The 22,752-nt window shown below is 46.8% G+C and overlaps 1 protein-coding gene across 1 annotated transcript; it reads left to right on the top strand.

The window, feature by feature from the left end:
* Positions 1 to 359: 359 nt before the first annotated feature.
* On the top strand, positions 360 to 22,259 carry srpk3 (SRSF protein kinase 3; the record flags this gene model as incomplete). The annotated part of the gene is made up of 15 exons (XM_080534355.1): positions 360 to 493; positions 1,516 to 2,111; positions 3,304 to 3,412; positions 3,785 to 3,872; positions 4,103 to 4,190; positions 8,024 to 8,130; positions 10,623 to 10,788; positions 11,493 to 11,518; positions 13,665 to 13,893; positions 14,287 to 14,568; positions 15,110 to 15,207; positions 15,762 to 15,869; positions 17,148 to 17,217; positions 20,257 to 20,349; positions 22,042 to 22,259. 15 exons carry the CDS (start codon positions 360 to 362, stop codon positions 22,224 to 22,226), a joined length of 2,379 nt encoding a protein of 792 aa, XP_080390481.1. The 3' UTR covers positions 22,227 to 22,259.
* Positions 22,260 to 22,752: the final 493 nt, after the last annotated feature.

The raw sequence follows: 22,752 nt of genomic DNA, 5'->3' as shown, positions 1-22,752 counted from the left end.
TGTCTGTCATTGCATACGACCACAGCATAGAGAGCCAGCCAGGCTAACTAGCAGGACACCGCTAGCATGCTGCTACCCCATAGACTCACGAGTTGGCAGCTGTCAGGTTAACACGCTAATATTAGAAATCATTCCAGTGGCAATAATATGATATTAATAACCATGTTACGGTTTCCAGGACGTTTCTATCTAGGTGTATGCATGTCGATCTATGTTTGCTTCTGTAGCTATTAATGACCCTGCTGTAAAGTGTAAACCCCGAGTGTAGCATAGTAGCTAATCTGGCCAGCTGATGTTCCATGCGTTGTGGTGCTGCAGTGTGTCTGCGCCGTGCTGGCGGCTAGCGGCTGTCTGTCTTCATGTGTTCACTGTTCACGACAGCAGTGTCCGGCGGTCACAATATCCCGCATAGCAGCCACGGCAAGAAACACAAGAAAAAAGGCAAGAAACATCGCAAAGCATCTGGTGAAGACATTGCCACTTTGGAGATCGGGTGAGTGCTGTGTGATAGTTCTATTCCTGAACCCTGACAGAGCGACTATGTATGTATGTAATACAACAGAGCATGTTGGAGATCCTGCGGCTGGGTTTCTGTCTGTGTGAGTACGAGCTAAAAATACACCGGAGCGACTCACCTCTCCAGATAAGCACATTGACTCATGCCCCCCCCCTCCTCTCTCCCTCTGTGCCTATTTTAATTTAACCCTGGCAAAACTCAACAATAATAACACTCGTGTCAGAACTCCATCACTAGGGGACCATAGACACGTTTATATATGGGAAGTGCACGTCTAAGACTAACATTATCTCATGATGGTAATGACATAATCCACCAATGAATTTCAGACATGGCTCTCTGGATTCTCAATCTAATTTGGTGCTAGACTCACTCTTTAAAGAACACAAACCCCTTATTGTCTTTGGTTAGACACAAGCAGGCGTCTTGTTGACTAGAAAACCACAGTGTTTCAGTTGCTGAATGACAATTCGGTGGTTTAGTTGTTGTAGTGGAATTCAGATGACACTGTCAATGTCTGTTTCATAGAACGCTAGTAACTTGATGGTTGTTACTGTATTGTTTGGGGAAAAGCCATTTCGCGGGGGGGGGGGGCGACCGCCCCTCCTGGTGCCCCCACGGTTGAAAAACGTCTCGCTTAAGTGCCCTTTTGAGTGGCAAAAATGATAAGATGTGCCCTATTGGTGCCCCTCCAATTATCTAAATTTGACCATGTGCCCCCACATTTGAAAAACGTCGCACTAAAGTGCCCTTTTGAGTGGCAAAATTAGAGGATGTGCCCAATTGGCTGCCCTTCCAATGGTCTAAACTTGACCATGTGCACTGATGGGGTCCCATGTTGTGCAGTAGGTGCCCTTTTTTTCTTTTCGCCCCTGCCCTTCAAACAGCCTGAGTCCGCCACTGCTGTAGCATGACCTGATGCTGAGAGAGTTCATGTGGACAGTAGAGGTTTTAACTGACAGTTGGTTGTCTGTTCTGTTGTATTGTATTTGGTGCAGGTCCCAGCTTCCCACGGCTGATGAAATCTGTCACATCCTGACCATCCATAGGCCTGCGACTCCACCCCAGACCCCGCCAACCCCTCCTCTCAGCCTCTCCCGAAGCCCTCCTGACCTCCAACCTCCTCCCCCCCTCGACCTGTCCCAAAGCCCCCGAGACCTCCAACTCCCTTCCCCTCTCAACTTCTCCCAGAGCCCCCCGGACCGCCAACCTCCCCCCCCCCCCGCCCTGTCTCGAAGTCCCCGGGACCTCCAACTCCCTTCCCCTCTCCACTTCTCCCAGAGCCCCCCGGCTCTCCACCCCACTGCTCCCCTCTCCTACTCCCTCCCTATACCGCGAGCGACGACCACTGCTGACATATTAACTGACATACTGTCCTCTCCGGAGGCTCTGTCCTCCGCTACCATCGCCCCCTCGCTGGGTCTGCCGCCCATCTTCTCCACTACAACACCTGCAACATTGTTGGCCCCCCCACCTCAGACCCAGACCCCCCCAAAGGCTTTGAGCCCCCCGCCTCCAGACTTCACCCCCCCTCCCCCAGAGCTGCTCGGCTCAGACGATGAGGAACAGGAGGATCCCACAGATTACTGCAAAGGTACGAACCTTCATAAATTCTGGACCAAGTAGACAGATTACTGCAAAGGTATGAACCTTCATAACATCTGGACCAAGTAGACAGATTACTGCAAAGGTACAAACCTTCATAACATCTGGACCAAGTAGACAGATTACTGCAAAGGTACAAACCTTCATAACACCTGGCCCAAGTAGACTGAGGGTAGGAAGGAGGGTAGGGAGAGGGAGGCAGGGATGGAGGAGGGTAGGGAGAGGGATGGAGGAGGGTAGGGAGGGTAGGGAGAGGGAGGCAGGGATGGAGGAGGGTAGGGAGAGGGAGGCAGGGATGGAGGAGGGTAGCGAGAGGGAGGGAGGAGGGTAGCGAGAGAGAGGGTAGCTAGAGGGTAGTGAGAGGGAGGGAGGAGGGTAGCGAGAGGGAGGGAGGAGTGTAGAGGGAGGGAGGAGGGGAGAGGGTATAGGACGGAGGGTAGAGGGAGGAAGGAGGGTAGGGAGAGGGATGGAGGAGGGTAGGGAGAGGGTGGAGGACATGCTACATGTACTGACCTTCTTAAGTATTGTACTTTTTTATCATGCTATGTTGGGTATTTGAATAATGAAATGAGTGGAAAGAGAGGGGTGGAGGTGGGGCTAGAAAAGGAAAGGTGCAAGCATCACTCTCAAACAGACCCATTCAGAGCCATGTGTACATTTACAGATAGATTAGTTGTATGGCTCTGGTTGAATCCACACAATGGGGTTGATGCAGTCAAATGGCAGTTGGTGAAAATGGCTGTAGAGGTCCAAGATGGCCAGAGACCTTATATTGTGTTGACAGTTTGGAAATTTGGCAGTATAGCTCATATAGATAGCCCTACAGAACTTGATAAACGTTGTGCGATTGTATGTTAAGAACTTCAGTATTTCTGTAAATCATATGATTTTTCACTTCATTTCTAACCTATTTGGATAGTTCCAACGGCATTTACTGGCGTTTAAGTATATAACAGCTGTATTGTACAAGTCTATAGCCAGATCTCATCTTTCCTCAATTCATTGATTCCTCAAATTCCTCTATCCTCTCCTCCTCATTAAAACATTAAAAGAGAACGTCTTGGGGAGTTTATCCCCCTCAGACCTTCTCCTCCGATGGGTTTTTTGCGAAGGAGGTGAAGAGAGCGGGGTGCAAGCAAAGGAAAAGGGGTTTGAACTCCGACCCGTGTGCGTTGTTTCAGGTGGGTACTACCCAGTGAAGATCGGAGACTTGTTCAACGGCCGCTACCATGTGGTCCGGAAGCTGGGCTGGGGTCACTTCTCCACCGTATGGCTGTGCTGGGACCTGCAGTAAGTACTATTGATTTCCAGTGCTGATCGTATCGGTTCCCTTCCTGTAATACGCCGTTTAACATGAAATGAACGATGATTGACTCTTTCAGTCTTTGTCCTGGTCCTGGGCTAAAGACCACGTTGAATGAAGGATCTCCGTCCAAAGTGCTTTCTATTTCAGGGCATGCCTCTTCAAGGGATAGTTTGCCCAAATGACAAAATCGCATATCTGTTTTTTTACCCTGAAACGAGTCTATGGACAAGGACTGACTTCAAGCCTCTCTTTGATTCTGTTTATTTGGGCGCTGTCACTAACCGCTAACTGTTAGCATATTTAACCTAAAAAAACAAACACAAAGTCACTGCGTTATGTTTGTGTTTTGTGTCCAGGAGGAAGCGCTTTGTGGCCCTGAAGGTGGTGAAGAGCGCCCAGCACTACACAGAGACCGCTCTGGATGAGATCAAACTGCTACGATGTGTAAGCGCATTTTCATTCCTCTCCTCTCCTCTTAGATAAGAGAAGACGTGACGTGAACAAATTGTGTCTTAATTTCCTTCAGTTGTCGTTGTGCTACATGGTTAGTTTGCTAACTCCAACGCTCTGGACAAGCGCTGTCGAATGCATTCTAACACAATCGATGTCCCAGCAAATGTGCAAATTCCTCACTCATGCTTCCGATTTGAACCCGACATTTCTGTGCCCCTTAGGTGCGAGACAGTGACCCGACTGACCCCAAAAGAGAGACCATTGTACAGCTAATTGACGACTTCAAGATATCTGGAGTCAATGGAGTCCGTATCCTTGCTTGTTGTATGCACCCCACTGTATGATGATGAACCTTTGAAGGTCTCTGGAGAAGTGGACATTTCTCATCCCCTTCCCTCTCTCCACAAATCTCTCCCCCCCCCCCCCCACAGGATTAAAGGGATGGTTCAGCCTATTTTCTACAATAAAGCATGTACAGGTTCATCTGGTATATAGTATTGTGTATATATACACATTTAGTTTGTATAAGTGCCCCTGAGGAGATTTAGTTAGTGCTGCTAATTGTTAGCCTGTGCTGTATAACTGTTAGCCTGTGCTGATAACTGTTAGCCTGTGCTACTAACTGTTAGCCTGTGCTGTATACAGGTGCAACTAAAAAAAAAAAAATATCGTGCAAAAGTTCATTTATTTCAGTAATTCAACTTAAAGGGTTAAACTTAGATATATACTTAGATATATAGACTCATTACATGCAAAGCGAGATATTTAAAGCCTTTATTTGTTATACATTTGATGATTATGGTTTACATCTTATGAAAACCCCAAATTAAATATCTCTATTACATGAAATCAATAAGAAAAGGGTTTTAAATACAGAAATGTCAGCCCTTTGAAAAGTATAATAATGCATATTTAGTGTTTCCTCCAGGAATTTTTACATTAGTGGCGGAGAGCCCTGTCCGCGCGCAGAGCGGTCCGCGCACGCGCGCTCAAAACAACGACCTAATTTCAACCAAAACTAGAGGGAGGATGGCTAAAAATATATGTATATATATACAGAATATAAACTTGTGATACCGGTTTCCATCCATCAGCTCTGAAGGTTTACGTTACTCACGGATCCAATGTCCTTCCAAACGAGCAGTCTTGGCTCCGTCTCAAACACAACAGGAAAAGTATGTCCAACTTGGCAAAAGTTTCCGAGTATTTCCAACTTGCGCGAGTTCTTCAACTAGATGTGATGGCTATCATGTCTATCAAAATTATCAAATTAGCCATCGTCCTGGCATGATTGGGTGTTGGTTTCAACGCACCTGTTGTTTGTCCTTCCTCCGTTTGCAACAAGAAACTCTGGACCTTTTCATGAATTAAAGTGGTCTTAAAATCCAAAGTCCAAATAAAAGTAACAAACGAAAGTAATATATGTTGGTGTACATACCACAGCGCACAGTAGCTGCTGCTTGTTCTCCCGCTGTAGTTGTAGCTGGTGGTGGTACCCCGCCATAAACGTTGTTAGCTGATCCTGCCAGCCATGCAGTTTCGGATCGCTCATAGCCACTGCTAGCTTCAGCAATGTTTGAAGTGTCTGGGACATCTTTTTTCTTGAAAAATCCATCCATCTGTCGCTGTTTTCGTTTAATTTTTCGAAGTTATTTAACGTGATATCGTATTTGTGCACCTAGCTAGCTAGATCAGCTTTTTGTATCTTTTAGATGGTACTACCGGTGACTTTTAGCCCGTTATTTGCGAGGAGAAAACACAGGCGCCCGAGCATTTCGGCAGGTAAGACTGCTGAGCAGGGATGGTTGAGTCTGCACGGTTCTCATGCCGGTTCACATTTAGACCAATCAGGAGTAGCCCTTATGTCACGTCGTCAACTGAATGTTTAATGTCATTAATCTGATTTTGGATCAGCGGTTAGAGAGAGATGGGCGTGGATTTAGGTGCACTTTTAGTCAACATCCATTATAGCGCTGATCTAGGAACAGATATATTTTAATCAGCTAAAATGTTCAGAGGTGGATTATTATTATTATTATTATTATTTAATTTTTTAGTGGACTGAATCAATTAGTGGCGGAGGAAATTCATTCGTGGCAGCCCGCCACCAATAAATGCATATAGAGGAAACACTGCATATGTACTCAGTACTTGGTTTGGGCCCCTTTTGCATGAATTACTGCCTCAATGCGGCGTGGCATGGATGCTATCAGCCTGTGGCACTGCTGAGGTGTTATGGAAGACCAGGATGCTTCAATAGCGGCCTTCAGCTCTTCTGCATTGTTCGGCCTCATGTCTCTCATCTTTCTCTTGGCAATGCCCCAAAGGTTCTCTATGGGGTTCAGGTCAGGCGAGTTTGCTGGCCAATCAAGCACAGGAATCCCATGGTCATTTAACCAGGTTTTGGTACTTTTGGCAGTGTGGGCAGGTGCCAAGTCCTGCTGGAAAATGAAGTCAGCATCTCCATAAAGCTTGTCTGCTGAAGGAAGCATGAAGTGCTCTAAAATGTGCTGGTAGACGGCTGCGTTGACTGTGGACTTAATAAAGCACAGTGGACCAACACCAGCAGATGACATGGCTCCCCAAATCAACACAGACTGTGGAAACTTCACACTGGAATTCAAGTGTCTTGGGTTGTGTGCCTCTCCATTCTTCCTCCAGACTCTGGGACCTTGGTTTCCAAATGAGAGGCAAAATGTGCTCATCAGAGAAGAGAACTTTGGACCACTGAGCAACAGACCAGTTATTTTTTTCTTTAGCCCAGGTCAGACGCTTCTGATGTTGTTTGTTGTTCAGGAGCGGCTTTACAAGAGGAATGCTACATTTGAAGCCCATGTCCAGGATCCGTCTGTGTGTGGTGGCTCTTGATGCACTAACTCCAGCCTCAGTCCACTCCTTGTGAAGCTCCCCCACACATTTGAATGGCCTTTTCCTGACAATCCTCTCCAGGCTGCGGTCATCCCTGTTGTTTGTGCACCTTTTTCTTCCACACTTTTTCCTTCCACTTAACTTTCTATTAATGTGCTTTGATACAGCACTTTGCGAACATCCAACTTCTTTCACAATTACCCTTTGAGGCTTTCCCTCCTTGTGGAGGGTGTCTGATGGTTTTCTGCACAACTGTCAGGTCAGCAGCCTTCCCCATGATTGTGAATTCTACTGAACCAGACTGAGAGACCATTTAAAGGCTCAGGAACCCTTTGCAGGTGTTTTGGAATAATTGGCTGATTAGAGTGTGACATTTGAGCCTACAATATTGAACCTTTTCACAATATTCTAATTTTCTGAGATATTTAATTTGGGGTTTTCATAAGCTGTAAGCCATAATCATCCAAATTATAACAAATAAAGGCTTGAAATATCTCACTTTGCATGTAATGAGTCTATATAATATTTAAGTTTAACCCTTTAAGTTGAATTACTGAAAGAAATGAACTTTTGCACGATATTCAAATTTTTTGAGTTGCACCTGTAACTGTTAGCCTGTGCTGCTAACTGTTAGCCTGTGCTGCTAACTGTTAGCCTGTGCTGCTAACTGTTAACCTGTTAGCCTGTGCTGTATAACTGTTAGCCTGTGCTGCTAACTGTTAGCCTGTGCTGTATAACTTTGTTAGCCTGTGCTGCTAACTGTTAGCCTGTTAGCCTGTGCTGCTAACTGTTAGTCTGTGCTGCTAACTGTTAGCCTGTGCTGCTAACTGTTAGCCTGTACTGCTAACTGTTAGCCTGTACTGCTAACTGTTAGCCTGTACTGCTAACTGTTAGCCTGTGCTGCTAACTGTTAGCCTGTGCTGCTAACTGTTAGCCTGTGCTGCTAACTGTTAGCCTGTTAGCCTGTGCTGCTAACTGTTAGCCTGTGCTGTATAACTGTTAGCCTGTGCTGCTAACTGTTAGCCTGTGCCACAGTAACAAAGTGGAGCTACCCTACGGAAACAGGAGATAAGGCTTCTGCCCTAAGAGCCGTTACTTACTACATACTGTGAGGACAACTGAGGGTACGATGATATTTCACCTGAACATGAAAATACGCTGAACCGTCGCTTTAAGCGGTAGGTCCTCCGTTCACACAACAGTGCCAACAGGAAATGCTCCGGTGTGAACAGGGTTTGAGTGACGCCTCTTCCTTAACCCTGCGTGTGTGTCAGACGTGTGTATGGTCCTGGAGGTCCTGGGCCACCAGCTGCTCAAGTGGATCATCAAGTCCAACTACATGGGCCTGCCCCTGGTCTGTGTGAAGAGTATCCTCCGACAGGTGGGACAGAACCTGCTCTGCTTAGAACATGGTTACAACATGTTTACAACCTGTTTAGAACCTGTTAAGAACATGTTTACAACCTGTTTAGAACATGTTTATTATAGATCCTTCTCGGTTTAGAACATGTTTAGAACATGGTTAGAACCTGTTTATTATAGATCCTTCTCGGTTTAGAACATGTTTAGAACACGTTAAGAACATGTTTAGAACATGTTTAGAACACGTTTAGAACATTGCGCTTAGATATTATTAGTCTGGTGTACACACACCCGGCTGGTTGGACAGCTCTTTCCTCTTCCTAGATCATGAGACATAGTGTCCAGATTTAACAATTCTGGGTGTACATCTGGGTGTACAGGAAGACCCAGCGATGGATTGTATCCGGCAACTGCCATATCATGCGTTGTGCATCTCTGCCACCCTCACACCTCGTTCAGACATCAAGCGGTGTTATCGTGAGACAACGCAGAGCCTCCACTCGGATGTGTTCCCTCCGGACGACACGGTCTCTGTGTTAGCTAGGGCTGCAACGACACAGTCTCTGTGTTAGCTAGGGCTGCAACGACACAGTCTCTGTGTTAGCTAGGGCTGCAACGACACAGTCTCTGTGTTAGCTAGGGCTGCAACGACACGGTCTCTGTGTTAGCTAGGGCTGCAACGAAACAGTCTCTCTGTTAGCTAGGGCTGCAACGACACGGTCTCTGTGTTAGCTAGGGCTGCAACGACACGGTCTCTGTGTTAGCTAGGGCTGCAACGACACAGTCTCTCTGTTAGCTAGGGCTGCAACGACACGGTCCCTGTGTTAGCTAGGGCTGCAACGACACGGTCTCTGTGTTAGCTAGGGCTGCAACGACACGGTCCCTGTGTTAGCTAGGGCTGCAACGACACGGTCCCTGTGTTAGCTAGGGCTGCAACGACACAGTCTCTGTGTTAGCTAGGGCTGCAACGACACAGTCTCTTAGTTAGCTAGGGCTGCAACGACACAGTCTCTGTGTTAGCTAGGGCTGCAACGACACGGTCTCTGTGTTAGCTAGGGCTGCAACGACACAGTCTCTGTGTTAGCTAGGGCTGCAACGACACGGTCCCTGTGTTAGCTAGGGCTGCAACGACACGGTCCCTGTGTTAGCTAGGGCTGCAACGACACGGTCTCTGTGTTAGCTAGGGCTGCAACGACACGGTCTCTGTGTTAGCTAGGGCTGCAACGACACGGTCTCTGTGTTAGCTAGGGCTGCAACGACACAGTCTCTGTGTTAGCTAGGGCTGCAACGACACGGTCCCTGTGTTAGCTAGGGCTGCAACGACACGGTCTCTGTGTTAGCTAGGGCTGCAACGACACGGTCCCTGTGTTAGCTAGGGCTGCAACGACACGGTCCCTGTGTTAGCTAGGGCTGCAACGACACGGTCTCTGTGTTAGCTAGGGCTGCAACGACACGGTCTCTGTGTTAGCTAGGGCTGCAACGACACAGTCTCTCTGTTAGCTAGGGCTGCAACGACACAGTCTCTCTGTTAGCTAGGGCTGCAACAACACGGTCTCTGTGTTAGCTAGGGCTGCAACGACACGTCCCTGTGTTAGCTAGGGCTGCAACGACACGTCCCTGTGTTAGCTAGGGCTGCAACGACACGGTCCCTGTGTTAGCTAGGGCTGCAACGACACGGTCTCTGTGTTAGCTAGGGCTGCAACAACACGGTCTCTGTGTTAGCTAGGGCTGCAACGACACAGTCTCTGTGTTAGCTAGGGCTGCAACGACACAGTCTCTGTGTTAGCTAGGGCTGCAACGACACGGTCCCTGTGTTAGCTAGGGCTGCAACGACACAGTCTCTGTGTTAGCTAGGGCTGCAACGACACAGTCTCTGTGTTAGCTAGGGCTGCAACGACACGGTCCCTGTGTTCGCTTCGGTTTCGGTATGTGTTTTGTGCGTAAGGAGAAAAAAAAATGCTACTATTTATTTACAAACTGTATTTTGCTTATATTTATGGAACTTTAACATTCTGACACATTCCAGAATATGACTGATATATTGTATAATATAAAAAATATATTAACAAAAAACACTTTCAAATGTAAAAGTGCCTTTTAGCCTTGACTACTGGTATATAGGAGAGGAAGAAATACAAGTAAAAGTGAACTTAAAGCTATGACAGCTGGTAGCCCATATAGGCATTATGCGAATTTACGACACACGTGAAGCAATGCCTGCAGTAACGTTTCTGTTCACTGTTTTCGGTGAACAGAAATGTTCAGCACCTAGCTGGCATGACTTTCTCTTCCCCCCTATTGGTTCAATCGCGGAAGTAGCAGGGAATATTAGCTTAGCTAACATTAGCTTAGCTAACATTAACTGGTTCCCATTCTGGTCGCGTCGCCCAACTGTCAAATCGCTCATGTCTCCTGATGTCACCCCCCCCCCATTCTCAACTCCACTACGTCTAGCATCTGATTCTGGTCTGAACCTGGGGTAAGAGTGGGTCTGTCTCCCTCCTCTCCCAGGTCCTCCAGGGTCTAGACTATCTGCACACCAAATGCAAGATCATCCACACGGACATCAAGCCAGAGAACATCCTGCTGGACGTGGACGAGGTTTACATCAGACGATTGGCTGCCGAGGCCACCATGTGGCAACAGTCTGGGGCCCCGCCCCCCTCAGGCTCCTCCGGTGAGTCTGATTGGCTCATTAGGAGAATGACAGTTGGTGTTGTCGGTTTGTTTCATGTTGAAGAGATCTTCCGATTTCAAGTTAGCTGTTCTAGTTTCCGTAGCTTTTGATATATTTCGCAAGGAAGAACATAATCAATATAAACCCAATATAAACCAAATTCCTAACATGTTTACATGTCATGGCAATAAAAGTCTTCTGATTCATTCTTCTGAATGTTATTCCATTTGTTTGATGTAAATGACGGTTGGTTGTTATTATTAGGATTTTGTTAGGGACGTCTTGTGAGTTTTTTCTAGCGTGTCTGTGCTATGAGCTGTAAATGATTCTCAATCTTAACGAATCCAGCCTGACGTCACTGTCACGTGTGTACGTCCGCAAGCACATCTATCTATCTTCACTTTGATTTAAGTCTATGCTCTCTCTCAAATTCTCTTCAGATGTGGTTAGATTTTAGAATCTGTGGTGTGTTTCTTTGCATGTTTTAGCTATCTGTCTCTATCGCTATCTTTCCTGTCTCTCTGGCTTACTCTCTGGTATCAAATCTGGTCATCGTCATTTCTTCTGTCTCTATTTGGTTTTCTAACTTTTGTCCTGTTTTTCTTGTGTGTCTGTTTTTGTGATCATTCCGGTTTACTATCCCTCCCTCCTTCCCGCCCGCCCTCCCTCCCTCCCTCTCTCCCTCCCTTCTGTTCTGATGGCAGTTAGCACCGCTCCAAGGGAGAACCAGGTATGTTTGAGTTGTCTGCTGCCACAGAAGGGATAGTCTTAATGATTGCACACTCTTTAAGAAATAAATCACGTATGGTGAACGATGCTTAACAGTGATTAGAACCACTAATGACACCACTCACCTCAGTCTCTGTGTGATGTGTGAGCGTCTCGCCTAGCAACTTTCTAACTGTGATGCTGTCTGCCTGGGAGTGGTGTGTGTTATCTTAAACACTCACTTTGAACGCTGTGACTTTTGCCAGTAAAGCAGTGTTAAGCATGAGGTTTTTTTTTCTTTACAGTCGACAGAATTCCGAAGTTAGAAAATAGGAAAGTTGCTTCTTGAAAAGGGAACAAGGTCTGCATTATCAGACGCAAATACAGAGTTGAGTTTCTTGGCTGTTCAGTAGAAGTATCTTCAGTAATAGTGACTGTCTGTGTGAGGACACCGTGCCATCGACATGACTGTCTGTGTGAGGACACCGTGCCATCGACATGACTGTCTGTGTGAGGACACCGTGCCATCGACATGACTGTCTGTGTGAGGACACCGTGCCGTCGACATGACTGTCAGAGTCATTATATTACGCCACCTGCTGCTTTCCAGCAACGCAAATTACATTATCATTTAGAATTGTTTTGTAGCGAGAGTTGTGATGTGGAAAATGTCTTTAGTGTCGCAAATAGTTTAAGCGGCTGCTCTCTGTGGTCTCTGCGGAAACCTTGCTTCTTCCTGTTTGGCGTTAACGTCCGTCGCTCTTATCTCTGCTCTCTCATTACCACGTCATTTCAGCGGGATTAACAGTTTAGCGATTCGTATTTTGAAATTGGGTTAAACGACCTTGCAGCAGGTGAAAGCGTATCACGTTTAGCCTTCGCCTCAGGTTTCGACCTACAGAGATGGATTTAAAATGCAGTTCTTGGAAGAATGCTCAGTGGACCCCGCTGTTCTCAGGGCTTTGAATTATGCATCCAGTCAATCCAACGAGGCGTCACAGGATCAGCGGTAGAAGACAACATTTAATATGGACAGCTTCCCCCCAGTCTTACCAGACGTCAGGCAACGCAGAAGAATTGTGTTAATTGTCGTACCGATCTAGAATAAACAACCTATGCAATTGAGGAGGGGGTGTGAGGGGGAAAAAAGCGTATCCTCAAGGACTTTTGTTCTCTAGCACGTGCTCTCGACCCCCCCCTCTCCTCCCCTCACCCCCCCCGGAGAGCTGTGGGAAGTGGAAAGCTGCATCACTGTTATTCACTGGGAAAAGCGCATTGCCATCCGATCCCTCGGGGTCCCAGGCCGGCCCTTCCTCGCATTCCAGGCGTGGCTGGCAGCCTGCTTTCAGGTCAGAACAGAGCAGCGGACAGGGGCGGTGCGGTTGGGGGGCGGGGGGGGGCGCAGTTTACCAGGTCAGCTGTGAGAGGGATGGTGGGGGGGGTTTACAGTCTCAGAAACCCCCTACAGGAGTGAAGTGAAGATGGCAGCAGCCCTTACTGTAGCTCCAAATATAGAAATAGCAAGTGGTCATCTCTTACGGTTAGAGACCTAGCTCGGAGCGGTGTTTAGTTTTCCGTTGGAAATCGACAACTGACTCTGACCGTTTGTTTTTTTGGGAGGGGGATGTGGAGGTAGAGGTTGTCATGGGAACTAGAATCACGCCCCGTCATTCGGTGGGTAAGGGCGCGCTTCGTTTTTCGCTCCCCCTGTTCTATTATTAGAAGGTTAAATGAAGCGAAGCCCTGTTGTCGTCTGAGCCTGGGTACCAGTTGTTCTGAGGGAGGCGTGCATGCGTGCCAGGAACAATGGTCTCCCTCTTTGAAATGTTTCCACGTTTGGTAGTCGGTTATACCTCCTCTCCAACCTTTGCACTGTTTTGCTTGAATGTTGTTTCCAGTCTGTTGATAACTGTACAGGGGGGTCATTGGGAGCTCTCATGGTCAGTGTTGCCTGCCAGCGTCATACTACCAATATGGACTTGAAACAGACAGATACCCTCAACTGACTCCTTGTATCCCATCTCCGCCGTGTGTCTGTATGCGTGTGTGTCTGTGTGTGCGTGTCTGTGTGTCTGTGTGTCTGTGTCTGTGTCTGTGTGTGTGCCTGTGTGTGTGTGCGTGTGTACGTGGGTGTGTGCGTGTGTGTGTGTGTGTGTGTGTGCGCGTAGTCGGGCAAGGTGACCAAGAACAAGAAGAAGAAGCTGAAGCGGAAGGCCAAGCGGCAGCAGCGTCTGCTGGAGGAGAGGCTGGTGGACCTGCAGAAGATGGAGGAGCTGGACGGGGCCCCGAGCCCCCCGGACCCCCCCCACTCTGCGCCCGGGTCAGGGACGGGCTCCAACCCCCTCAGGACCCTCCGGGACCAGGAGGAGAGAGGGGACGCAGGCAGGGGGGCTAACCGTGAGTTAGCATCCCACCAACGCTACATTATATCAATCAATGCTATTGGTAGACAATGCCAATGCTATTGGTAGACAATGTCAATGCTATTGGTAGACAATGCTAATGCAATTGGTAGACAATGCTAATGCTATCGGTAGACAATGCCAATGCTATCGGTAGACAATGCTAACGCTATCGGTAGACAATGCTAACGCTATTGGTAGACAATGCTAACGCTACTGTCCGTAGATTTTTCATATCATATTAGTTGGAACACTGATCTTGATTCTAGATGTCCACGACACCACCGTCATCTGGCGATGGCTTTCATTATTAAATTTTTAAAAACGGGCCCGTTAACGATCAATAACGGTGTTGTTTTTGTCGTGTTCTTCCTGACGTCGTCCCCAGGCTCCTCCGTGGTGAACGGTAACGGTGGCCGCTGCCGCCCGCCTCGCGGCTCGTCCCACGCCAAGGCCAGTCCGGAGTCCGGCGGGTCGTCATGGCTGGAGGAGAGCTTCAACGGCGTGGGCGGAGGGGGCGCTGGCGGTCACCCCTCCCTGCTGCGGTTCTCCAGCCCCGGGTCGGGCCTGTCAGAGATGTCCGGCTCCGTCCTGTCGGCCACGTCCGAGTCGGCGCTGTCCACCCTGTCGGGCTACTCCACGGGCCGGGACAGCCAGCTGTCCCCCAGCAGTCAGTACCTCAGCTCTCCTTCCTGTTGGGTTCTGTTCTTAAAATCCAACTAGATACGTCGTGAGCTTAGAATTATATGGTTCTATCTCCGTTTCAGGTAGTTCAGAGATATTGAGCGTCAAAGTTTTTACATTCCATTATGTTTTGTGAGATGGAACCTTTGAATTGTATTAATTACAACAACAACAAAATCAACATTTTAAAAATAACACCACACAGGCATTAATAAACACCTAATGGATCAGATTATATAAAAAACTCAATTTTGACAAAAATGGACCTTATGGATAGAACCTTATAATTCTAACGTCACGACTTGTCAATACAGACGAAATACTCAGACGAAATTACATTTTACGTCGCCTAGCTTATTTGCTCCAAGTTGTGTGGACAGTAATGGAAGTCAAGTGAATGGAAACGCTCCACATTTTATGATTCGCATTTCGGGAATTCGCTTCACTTTTCTAGAAACACCACTTCTGTCTCTGTGCCTCGCTCTCTCTCTCTTTCTCTCTCTCTTTCTCACTCTCTCTCTCTCTAGTGTTCAGCTCAGCAGACTTCCTGGTCAATCCGCTGGAGCCGCAGAACGCAGACAAAATCCGCATTAAGATCGCCGACCTGGGGAACGCCTGCTGGGTGGTGAGTGTCTGCCGTCCCCCCGTGTCGTGCGTTCACATTGACCTTTGACCTCGCTGAATCATCTTGGTGCCTGAGGGACCTGGCTGTACTCTGTGTCAGTCTTAACGTTCATTTAATTCAATTCAATTCAACTGAATTGTATCTAAGTTTCCAGCTGTTTTCATAGCTAGCCTGGACTCTAACCTGTGTGTGTGGTAGCGGAGGCCGGTGGAGGTAGAAGTCGGAGATGGGTGTTTGATACCGTTCGTCGTTCCGTTCCATGCGTCGCAATAAGCCCTTTGTCCTCCGAAGCCTACCTTCCCATCAGCCTCGGCTGGTGCGTGGATACCCTGGTCTGGTTGTTGACGCGTCCCTCTCTCTCTCTCTCTCTCTCTCTCTCTCTCTCTCTCTCTCTCTCTCTGTCTCCCTCACACTCTCTCTCTCTCCCCCCCTCACTCTCTCTCTCTCTCTCTTTCTCCCCTCTCCCTCACTCTCTCTCTCTGTCTCCCCCTCCCTCACACTCTCTCTCTCCCCCTCACTCTCTGTCTCCCCCCCTCTCTCTCTCTCCCCCTCAGCACAAGCACTTCACAGAAGACATCCAGACCCGACAGTACCGGGCCCTGGAGGTGTTGATAGGGGCCGAGTACGGCACGCCGGCTGACATCTGGAGCACAGCCTGCATGGTGAGTCCTCTCTCTCTCTCTCCTCCCTGGGCCGTCCACCCGGTTTGTCTCCATGGTTACAGTTAACCTACCCTGACATCGGAAGGTTGGGGGGGGTGTTCGATTCCCCAGGCCATGTCGAATCAAAGACTAAAAAATGTGAGGATGCGATGCCTCTCTTGTGCTTGGTACTCAGCATTAAGGGGAGAGACTCAGAGGGGGGTGATGATGAGGCTCTGTGTCAGACTAGTGTGTTGTGTCCGGGGGGGGGGGGGTACTTGTACATCAAGCTGCCTCACACTCCCCCCAAACAGGAGACAGGCTCCTTTGATTTCGGCCTTGTCACCCCACTGTAACGGCTGTTGTGTGTGTGTGTTACGTTCTAGTTCTCTAGGGTGAAGAAGAAGTAACAATTTTACAGTTGGTATGAGTAAAGTAAAGATATTTATTTAGCCATGACAATTTAAAAGTCTTATAGTAATGATAAAAACAGAATTAGAAACAACAAACAAATGCCTCAAAAACAAAAAGAAACACATCCCTAGGATGGTTTTAACATAATACACAAAACAATCACTATGTAAAAGTCTTTTATGTATAAGTGACTATTAAAGCACAAAAATAACACTACATATGGTCTTTACAAAATCACTAAACAAAGGAACAACTTTTAACAAACTTTTAGCAAATTATAACAAAATGCTCTCTAACAACGTATCCACTAAATTAGAACAAAATGCTCTCTAACAACGTATCCACCAAACTATAACAAAATGAGATCTCTACAAAGTAAACCACCCGCATGGCATACAACAAAATGGTGGGAACTGTGTGATGGGATCACACAGCTGCTGCTGGTTTTCTCTCAGGGTCTTTTGTATGGTGTGGCCTCTGATGATTGATTGGTGATCTGATGATTGGCTGGTGTTGCTTGGCTGGATGATTTCCCAATTACCAGGGGGGGTGGAATCCCTGGACTGGACTCATCTCCTATTTATGTTTTAAAGACACACACACAAACACACAGACACAGACAACCAGAACAGACACTACTACAGACACAAACATATAGACAGACAACCAGGCTACTGATAGCCTTCACAGTGTGTGTGTGTGTGGGGGGGGGGGGGTCTCATCATGACACTTTGCTTGGCAACCGCTCTCATCCCTGAATAGCCTAACCCCCCCCCTCCCCTCCTCCTTACTTTAAAGGGATGTTGCACTTAAAATACAACCTAAGATGACAGTAGAATGTGGCCTCAGCGTGACAGCTGGTGTGTGTGTGTGTGTCTCTCTCAGGCGTTTGAGTTGGCGACAGGAGACTACCTGTTTGAGCCTCACTCAGGAGAGGACTACACCAGGGACGAAGGTAAATACAACACACACACACACACACACACACAGAGACACACACAGACACACACACAGACACACACAGACACACACACACACACAGACACACACACAGACAGTTGACAACAATGAGTTGATGTTGAACGGTGGTTGTGATGGATCTTATGATGCCGATGCTATTTGACCAGGTACAGTGGGGAGAACAAGTATTTGATACACTGCTGATTTTGCACGTTTTCCCACTTAGAAAGAATGTAGAGGTCTGTAATTTTTATCCTAGGTACACTTCAACTGTGAGAGACAGAATCTAATTTACATTTTATTGCATGAAATAAGTATTTGATACATCAGAAAAACAGAACTTAATATTTGGTAAAGAAACCTTTGTTTGCAATTACAGAGATCAGACGTTTCCTGTAGTTCTTGACCAGGTTTGCACACACTGCAGCAGGGATTTGGGCCCACTCCTCCATACAGATCTTCTCCAGATCCTTCAGGTTTCGGGGCTGTCGCTGGGCAACACAGACTTTCAGCTCCCTCCAAAGATTTTCTATTGGGTTCAGGTCTGGAGACTGGCTAGGCCACTCCAGGACCTTGAGATGCTTCTTACGGAGCCACTCCTTAGTTGCCCTGGCTGTGTGTTTCGGGTCGTTGTCATGCTGGAAGACCCAGCCACGACCCATCTTCAATGCTCTTACTGAGGGAAGGAGGTTATTGGCCAAGATCTCGCGATACTTGGCCCCATCCATCCTCCCCTCAATACGGTGCATTCGTCCTGTCCCCTTTGCAGAAAAGCATCCCCAAAGAATGATGTTTCCACCTCCATGCTTCACGGTTGGGATGGTGTTCTTGGGGTTGTACTCATCCTTCTTCTTCCTCCAAACACGGCGAGTGGAGTTTATGCCAAAAAGCTCTATTTTGGTCTCATCAGACCACATGACCTTCTCCCATTCCTCCTCTGGATCATCCAGATGATCATTGGCAAACCTCAGACGGGCCTGGACATGCGCTGGCTTGAGCAGGGGGACCTTGCGTGCGCTACAGGATTTTAATCCCTGACGGCGTAGTGTGTTACTGATAGTTTTCTTTGAGACTGTGGTCCCAGCTCTCTTCAGGTCATTGACCAGGTCCTGCCGTGTAGTTCTGGGCTGATCCCTCACCTTTCTTATGATCATTGATGCCCCACGAGGTGAGATCTTGCATGGAGCCCCAGACCGAGGGAGATTGACCGTCATCTTACATTTCTTCCATTTTCTAATAATTGCGCCAACAGTTGTTGCCTTCTCACCAAGCTGCTTCCCTATTGTCCTGTAGCCCATCCCAGCCTTGTGCAGGTCTACAATTTTGTCCCTGATGTCCTTAGAAAGCTCTTTGGTCTTGCCCATTGTGGAGAGGTTGGGGTCTGATTGATTGAGTGTGTGGAGAGGTGTCTTTTATAAAGGTAACAAGTTCAAACAGTTGCAGTTAATACAGGTAATGAGTGGAGAATAGGAGGGCTTCTTAAAGAAAAACTAACAGGTCTGTGAGAGCCGGAATTATTACTGGTTGGTAGGTGATCAAATACTTATTTCATACAATAAAATGCAAATTAATTATTTAAAAGTCATACAATGTGATTTTCTGGATTTTTGTTTTAGATTCCGTCTCTCACAGTTGAATATGATAAGATAAAAATTACAGACCTCTACATTCTTTCTAAGTGGGAAAACCTGCAAAATCAGCAGTGTATCAAATACTTGTTCTCCCCACTGTATACAGTTGAAGTCGGAAGTTTACCGTAGCCAAATCAGATTAGATTCAACTTTATTATCACTGCAGAGTACAAGAGGTATAACAGTTATGAGCTATAAATACATTTCAACTCAGTTTTTCACAATTCCTGACATTTAATCCTAGTAATCCTTCCTGGTCTTCAAGGTCAGTTAGGTCACTACTTTATTTTAAGAATGTGAAATGTCAGAATAGTAGTGGAGAGAATGATTTATTTCATCTTTTCAGATATTGTATTTCTTTCATCACCCACATCACCCACTTCTCAGTGGGTCAGACGTTTAAATACACATTGTTAGTATTTGGCAGCATTGCCTTTATATATATTTTTTTTTACTTGGATCAAACGTTTTTGGTAGCCTTCCACAGTCTTCCCACAATAAATTGGTGGAATTGTGGCCCATTCCTCCTGAGAGCTGGCTGAGTCAGGCTTGTAGGCCTCCTTGCTCTCACACGCTTTTTCAGTTCTGTCCACACATGTTCTATAGGATTGAGGTCAGGGCTTTGTGATGGCCACTCCAAGACTTTGTTGTCTTTAAGCCATTTTGCCATAACTTTTGAAATATGCTTGGGGTCATTGTCCAAGCTTTAACTTCCTGGCTGATGTCTTGAGATGTTGCTTCAACATATCCACATCATTTTCCATCCTCATGATGCCATCTATTTAGTGAAGTGCAGCAAAGCCCCTCCACAACATGATGCTGCCCCCCTGTGCTTCACAGTTGGGATGGTGTTCTTCAGCTTGCAAACCTCCCCCTTTTTCCTCCAAACATAACAATGGTCATTATGGCCAAGTTTTATTTCATTTATTTAGTTTTAAACTGTTTTATTTCATCAAACTAGAGGACCTTTCCAAGCTGTTTAAATCCAGTCAACTTAGTGTATGTAAACTTCTGACCCACTGGAATTGTGATATAGTGAATTATAAGTGAAACTGTCTGTCTGGAAAAAATACTTGTGCCATGCACCTTGATGTTGCATCTTCAGGTAAATAAACTGTTGTTTATTGTATGATGCACTTCAGGTCAGGTCCCATTGCCCTCGTCATTAGCACGTTGGATGTTCCATATGGAATGAGGAGTAGGATAGGACAGGATTATCATAGTATGATAACTTCAATTTAGTCAAATAGTATTGGTAGCATATTGTATGTCCCACACTGCCACGTCCATTTCCGGGGGGAGGGGGGGGAACTGGATTTGGCCTTGTGGCAGATTTACAAGCGACTTCCACACAGCTCTTTTTACACTGTCTCCTGGTCTCATTGTGATCATTCTGCCCTCAGATCACATCGCCCACGTCATAGAGCTACTGGGGGCCATTCCTCCTCCCTTCGCCCTGTCTGGTAGATACTCACGAGAGTACTTCAACCGCCAAGGTAAGTCTGAACGCTACGCCGTCACTCTGGGCTTCGGTTATGCCAGATGTGGCGTGTACAAGCCTGTACGTGTGGCGTGTACAAGCCGTGTACGTGTGGCGTGTACAAGCCGTGTACGTGGGGCGTGTACAAGCCGTGTACGTGTGCCGTGTACAATCTGTGTACGTGTGGCATGTACAATCTGTGTACGTGTGGCGTGTACAAGCCGTGTACGTGTGGTGTGTACAAGCCGTGTACGTTAACAGACGGGTACCTAAAACACGCCGGGTCACAACAGCAGCTTTCAGCACAGCTCCCCTCGATACGACAGGTAGATAACGTTACTACAATTCCCACGTCCCCCCCCCCCTGTCTCCATTACATGGTGCTTCTAGGTCAGACCCTGAATATCCTTCTTTTCTTTCTTTTTTTTCCCCATTTCATCTGCAATGCGTCTGGACGAAATTAGATACGTCCCTGGGCTGTTCCTAGAACTCGGCTGTGCTGGAAAAATGGAGGCTATTCTCAAAAGATGACTCGGCACATTATATACACAAGGGGGCACCAAAGAAGTGATCAGTTGAAATGAGTGTTGTAGTATGGTAGTCTGGTGTGGAACACCAATGACATGCTCCTTGTATGTAAAGAAAAGATCATGGCACCCTTTTATATTATTAATACAGTCCACATTTCACTTGTACTGTAGCCTCATAATGCAGGCTTGATGTAGCACATATTAATGTTTGAGTACATTAGGGTTGGGCGGTTATACCGTTAAGTCCGTTTTTGGAAAATAGCAACGGTATTTGTCAATACCCACATAAAACCGTCCTAAATTACTATATATAATAAACGCCTTAAGAGTGTTTGTCCAGCACCACTGTTAGTGTGGTTGAAGATGATTTTTGTAAACAATATAATTTGTCATTAAATAACCTGTCAAAAAAGACGTGTCACGTAGGCTTGGGCGGTATTACCGTAATACCGTAAACCACGGTATTTGAAAATAGCCCTGGTGTCAATACCAATACCATCAATCCCGTCATAAAAGAAAATCTGCTGCGCAATGATAGCATATATATAATAAACGTCATAAGAGTGTTGGTCCAGCAACACTGTCTGTGTGGTTGAAGACGCTATTGAAAGTGATGACAGAACTTGCTGTAAAAAAATAAATAATTTGGCAAATAAATAACCTGTCAAAAAATACTATTTAGAAGCAGTGTCCTGTGACCGCTTCTCCTCAGAAGAAGGATACACGATTCACAGCACTCGTCTGCTGTAGCGCTCTGCTAGGTACTTGGGTGAGTGTTTCCTATAACATAGTCGAATTTGTCCCAACATCGTCTCATTATGAACCAAAAGTATTTTTTGCGGTTTTTATTTATTTATTTTAGCCGCATTTTTCAGCACTGCTCATGGAAAGTGTTCGAGCAGGTTCGCGGAAAGGACAGGGCTTTGGTCCACCTTTCACCAGCCGCTGTCACAAATTCATCATTTGAAATTGGCGGCTCCATCAAAAGCCCTACAGTAATGTGATTTGGAATCCCACGGTAAACGGCGTTTAGATTTGGGGACGTTTTAACGCTATAAAAAGTTGGAAACCGTCCAACCCTATGAGTGTGTTGTTTAGTATGCAGCAGTACTGTATACAATGTCCTCCGGGACAAATGGATTAAATGCATCATCCTCCTGTATGGTTGTGTTGTGAAGGGGAGCTGAGGCACATCGCCAACCTGAAGCCGTGGGGTCTGTTCGAGGTGCTGCTGGAGAAATACGAGTGGCCCCTGGAGCAGGCCGCCCAGTTCAGCGACTTCCTCATGACCATGCTACAGCTCACACCGGAGAAGAGGGCCACCGCGGTGGAGTGTCTGCACCACCCCTGGCTCAACTCCTAGAGGTGGAGTGTCTGCACCACCCCTGGCTCAACTCCTAGAGGACTACGCTAGCGTACAACACAACACACTACCATGCGTCTAACCTGTACCGTGTTCATACTCTGTTACTGTCGGTCTGGGGGATCGTGATACTCAATCAGGGTTCCAAGTACACATTGACTCTTAGGGGGGGGCCCCCCCCATCCCCAACATAGATACAGTACTTCTGACTTTCTAGAGATGCCCTACATAGACACTTCAATTCTAAGGAGGGACGGCAGGCCTGATTGCATAGCCACCCCCCCCCCCCCCCCTTTGTAGTTCGAACCCTGTACTGATCGATCCCTCCCAGATGGATTCTGAATCTCTGAATGAAATGTATGTAAGAGTATTTATCTCGCTAATATAAAAATGAGTAAACTGAAGTTCCTATCACTCTGAGCACATAAGTAGCGATAACCAGTAAGTAAATCTACAGATCTTTTTTTTTTATTATTATTATTATTTATTTAACAGCTTTTACAAGTAAAACGGTCAGGAGTACGAT

Source organism: Nansenia antarctica, assembly GCF_963989245.1.
Source record: "Nansenia antarctica genome assembly, chromosome: 6".
NCBI classification, from domain to species: domain Eukaryota; kingdom Metazoa; phylum Chordata; class Actinopteri; order Argentiniformes; family Microstomatidae; genus Nansenia; species Nansenia antarctica.
This window is presented reverse-complemented; position numbering and strand designations above follow the sequence as displayed.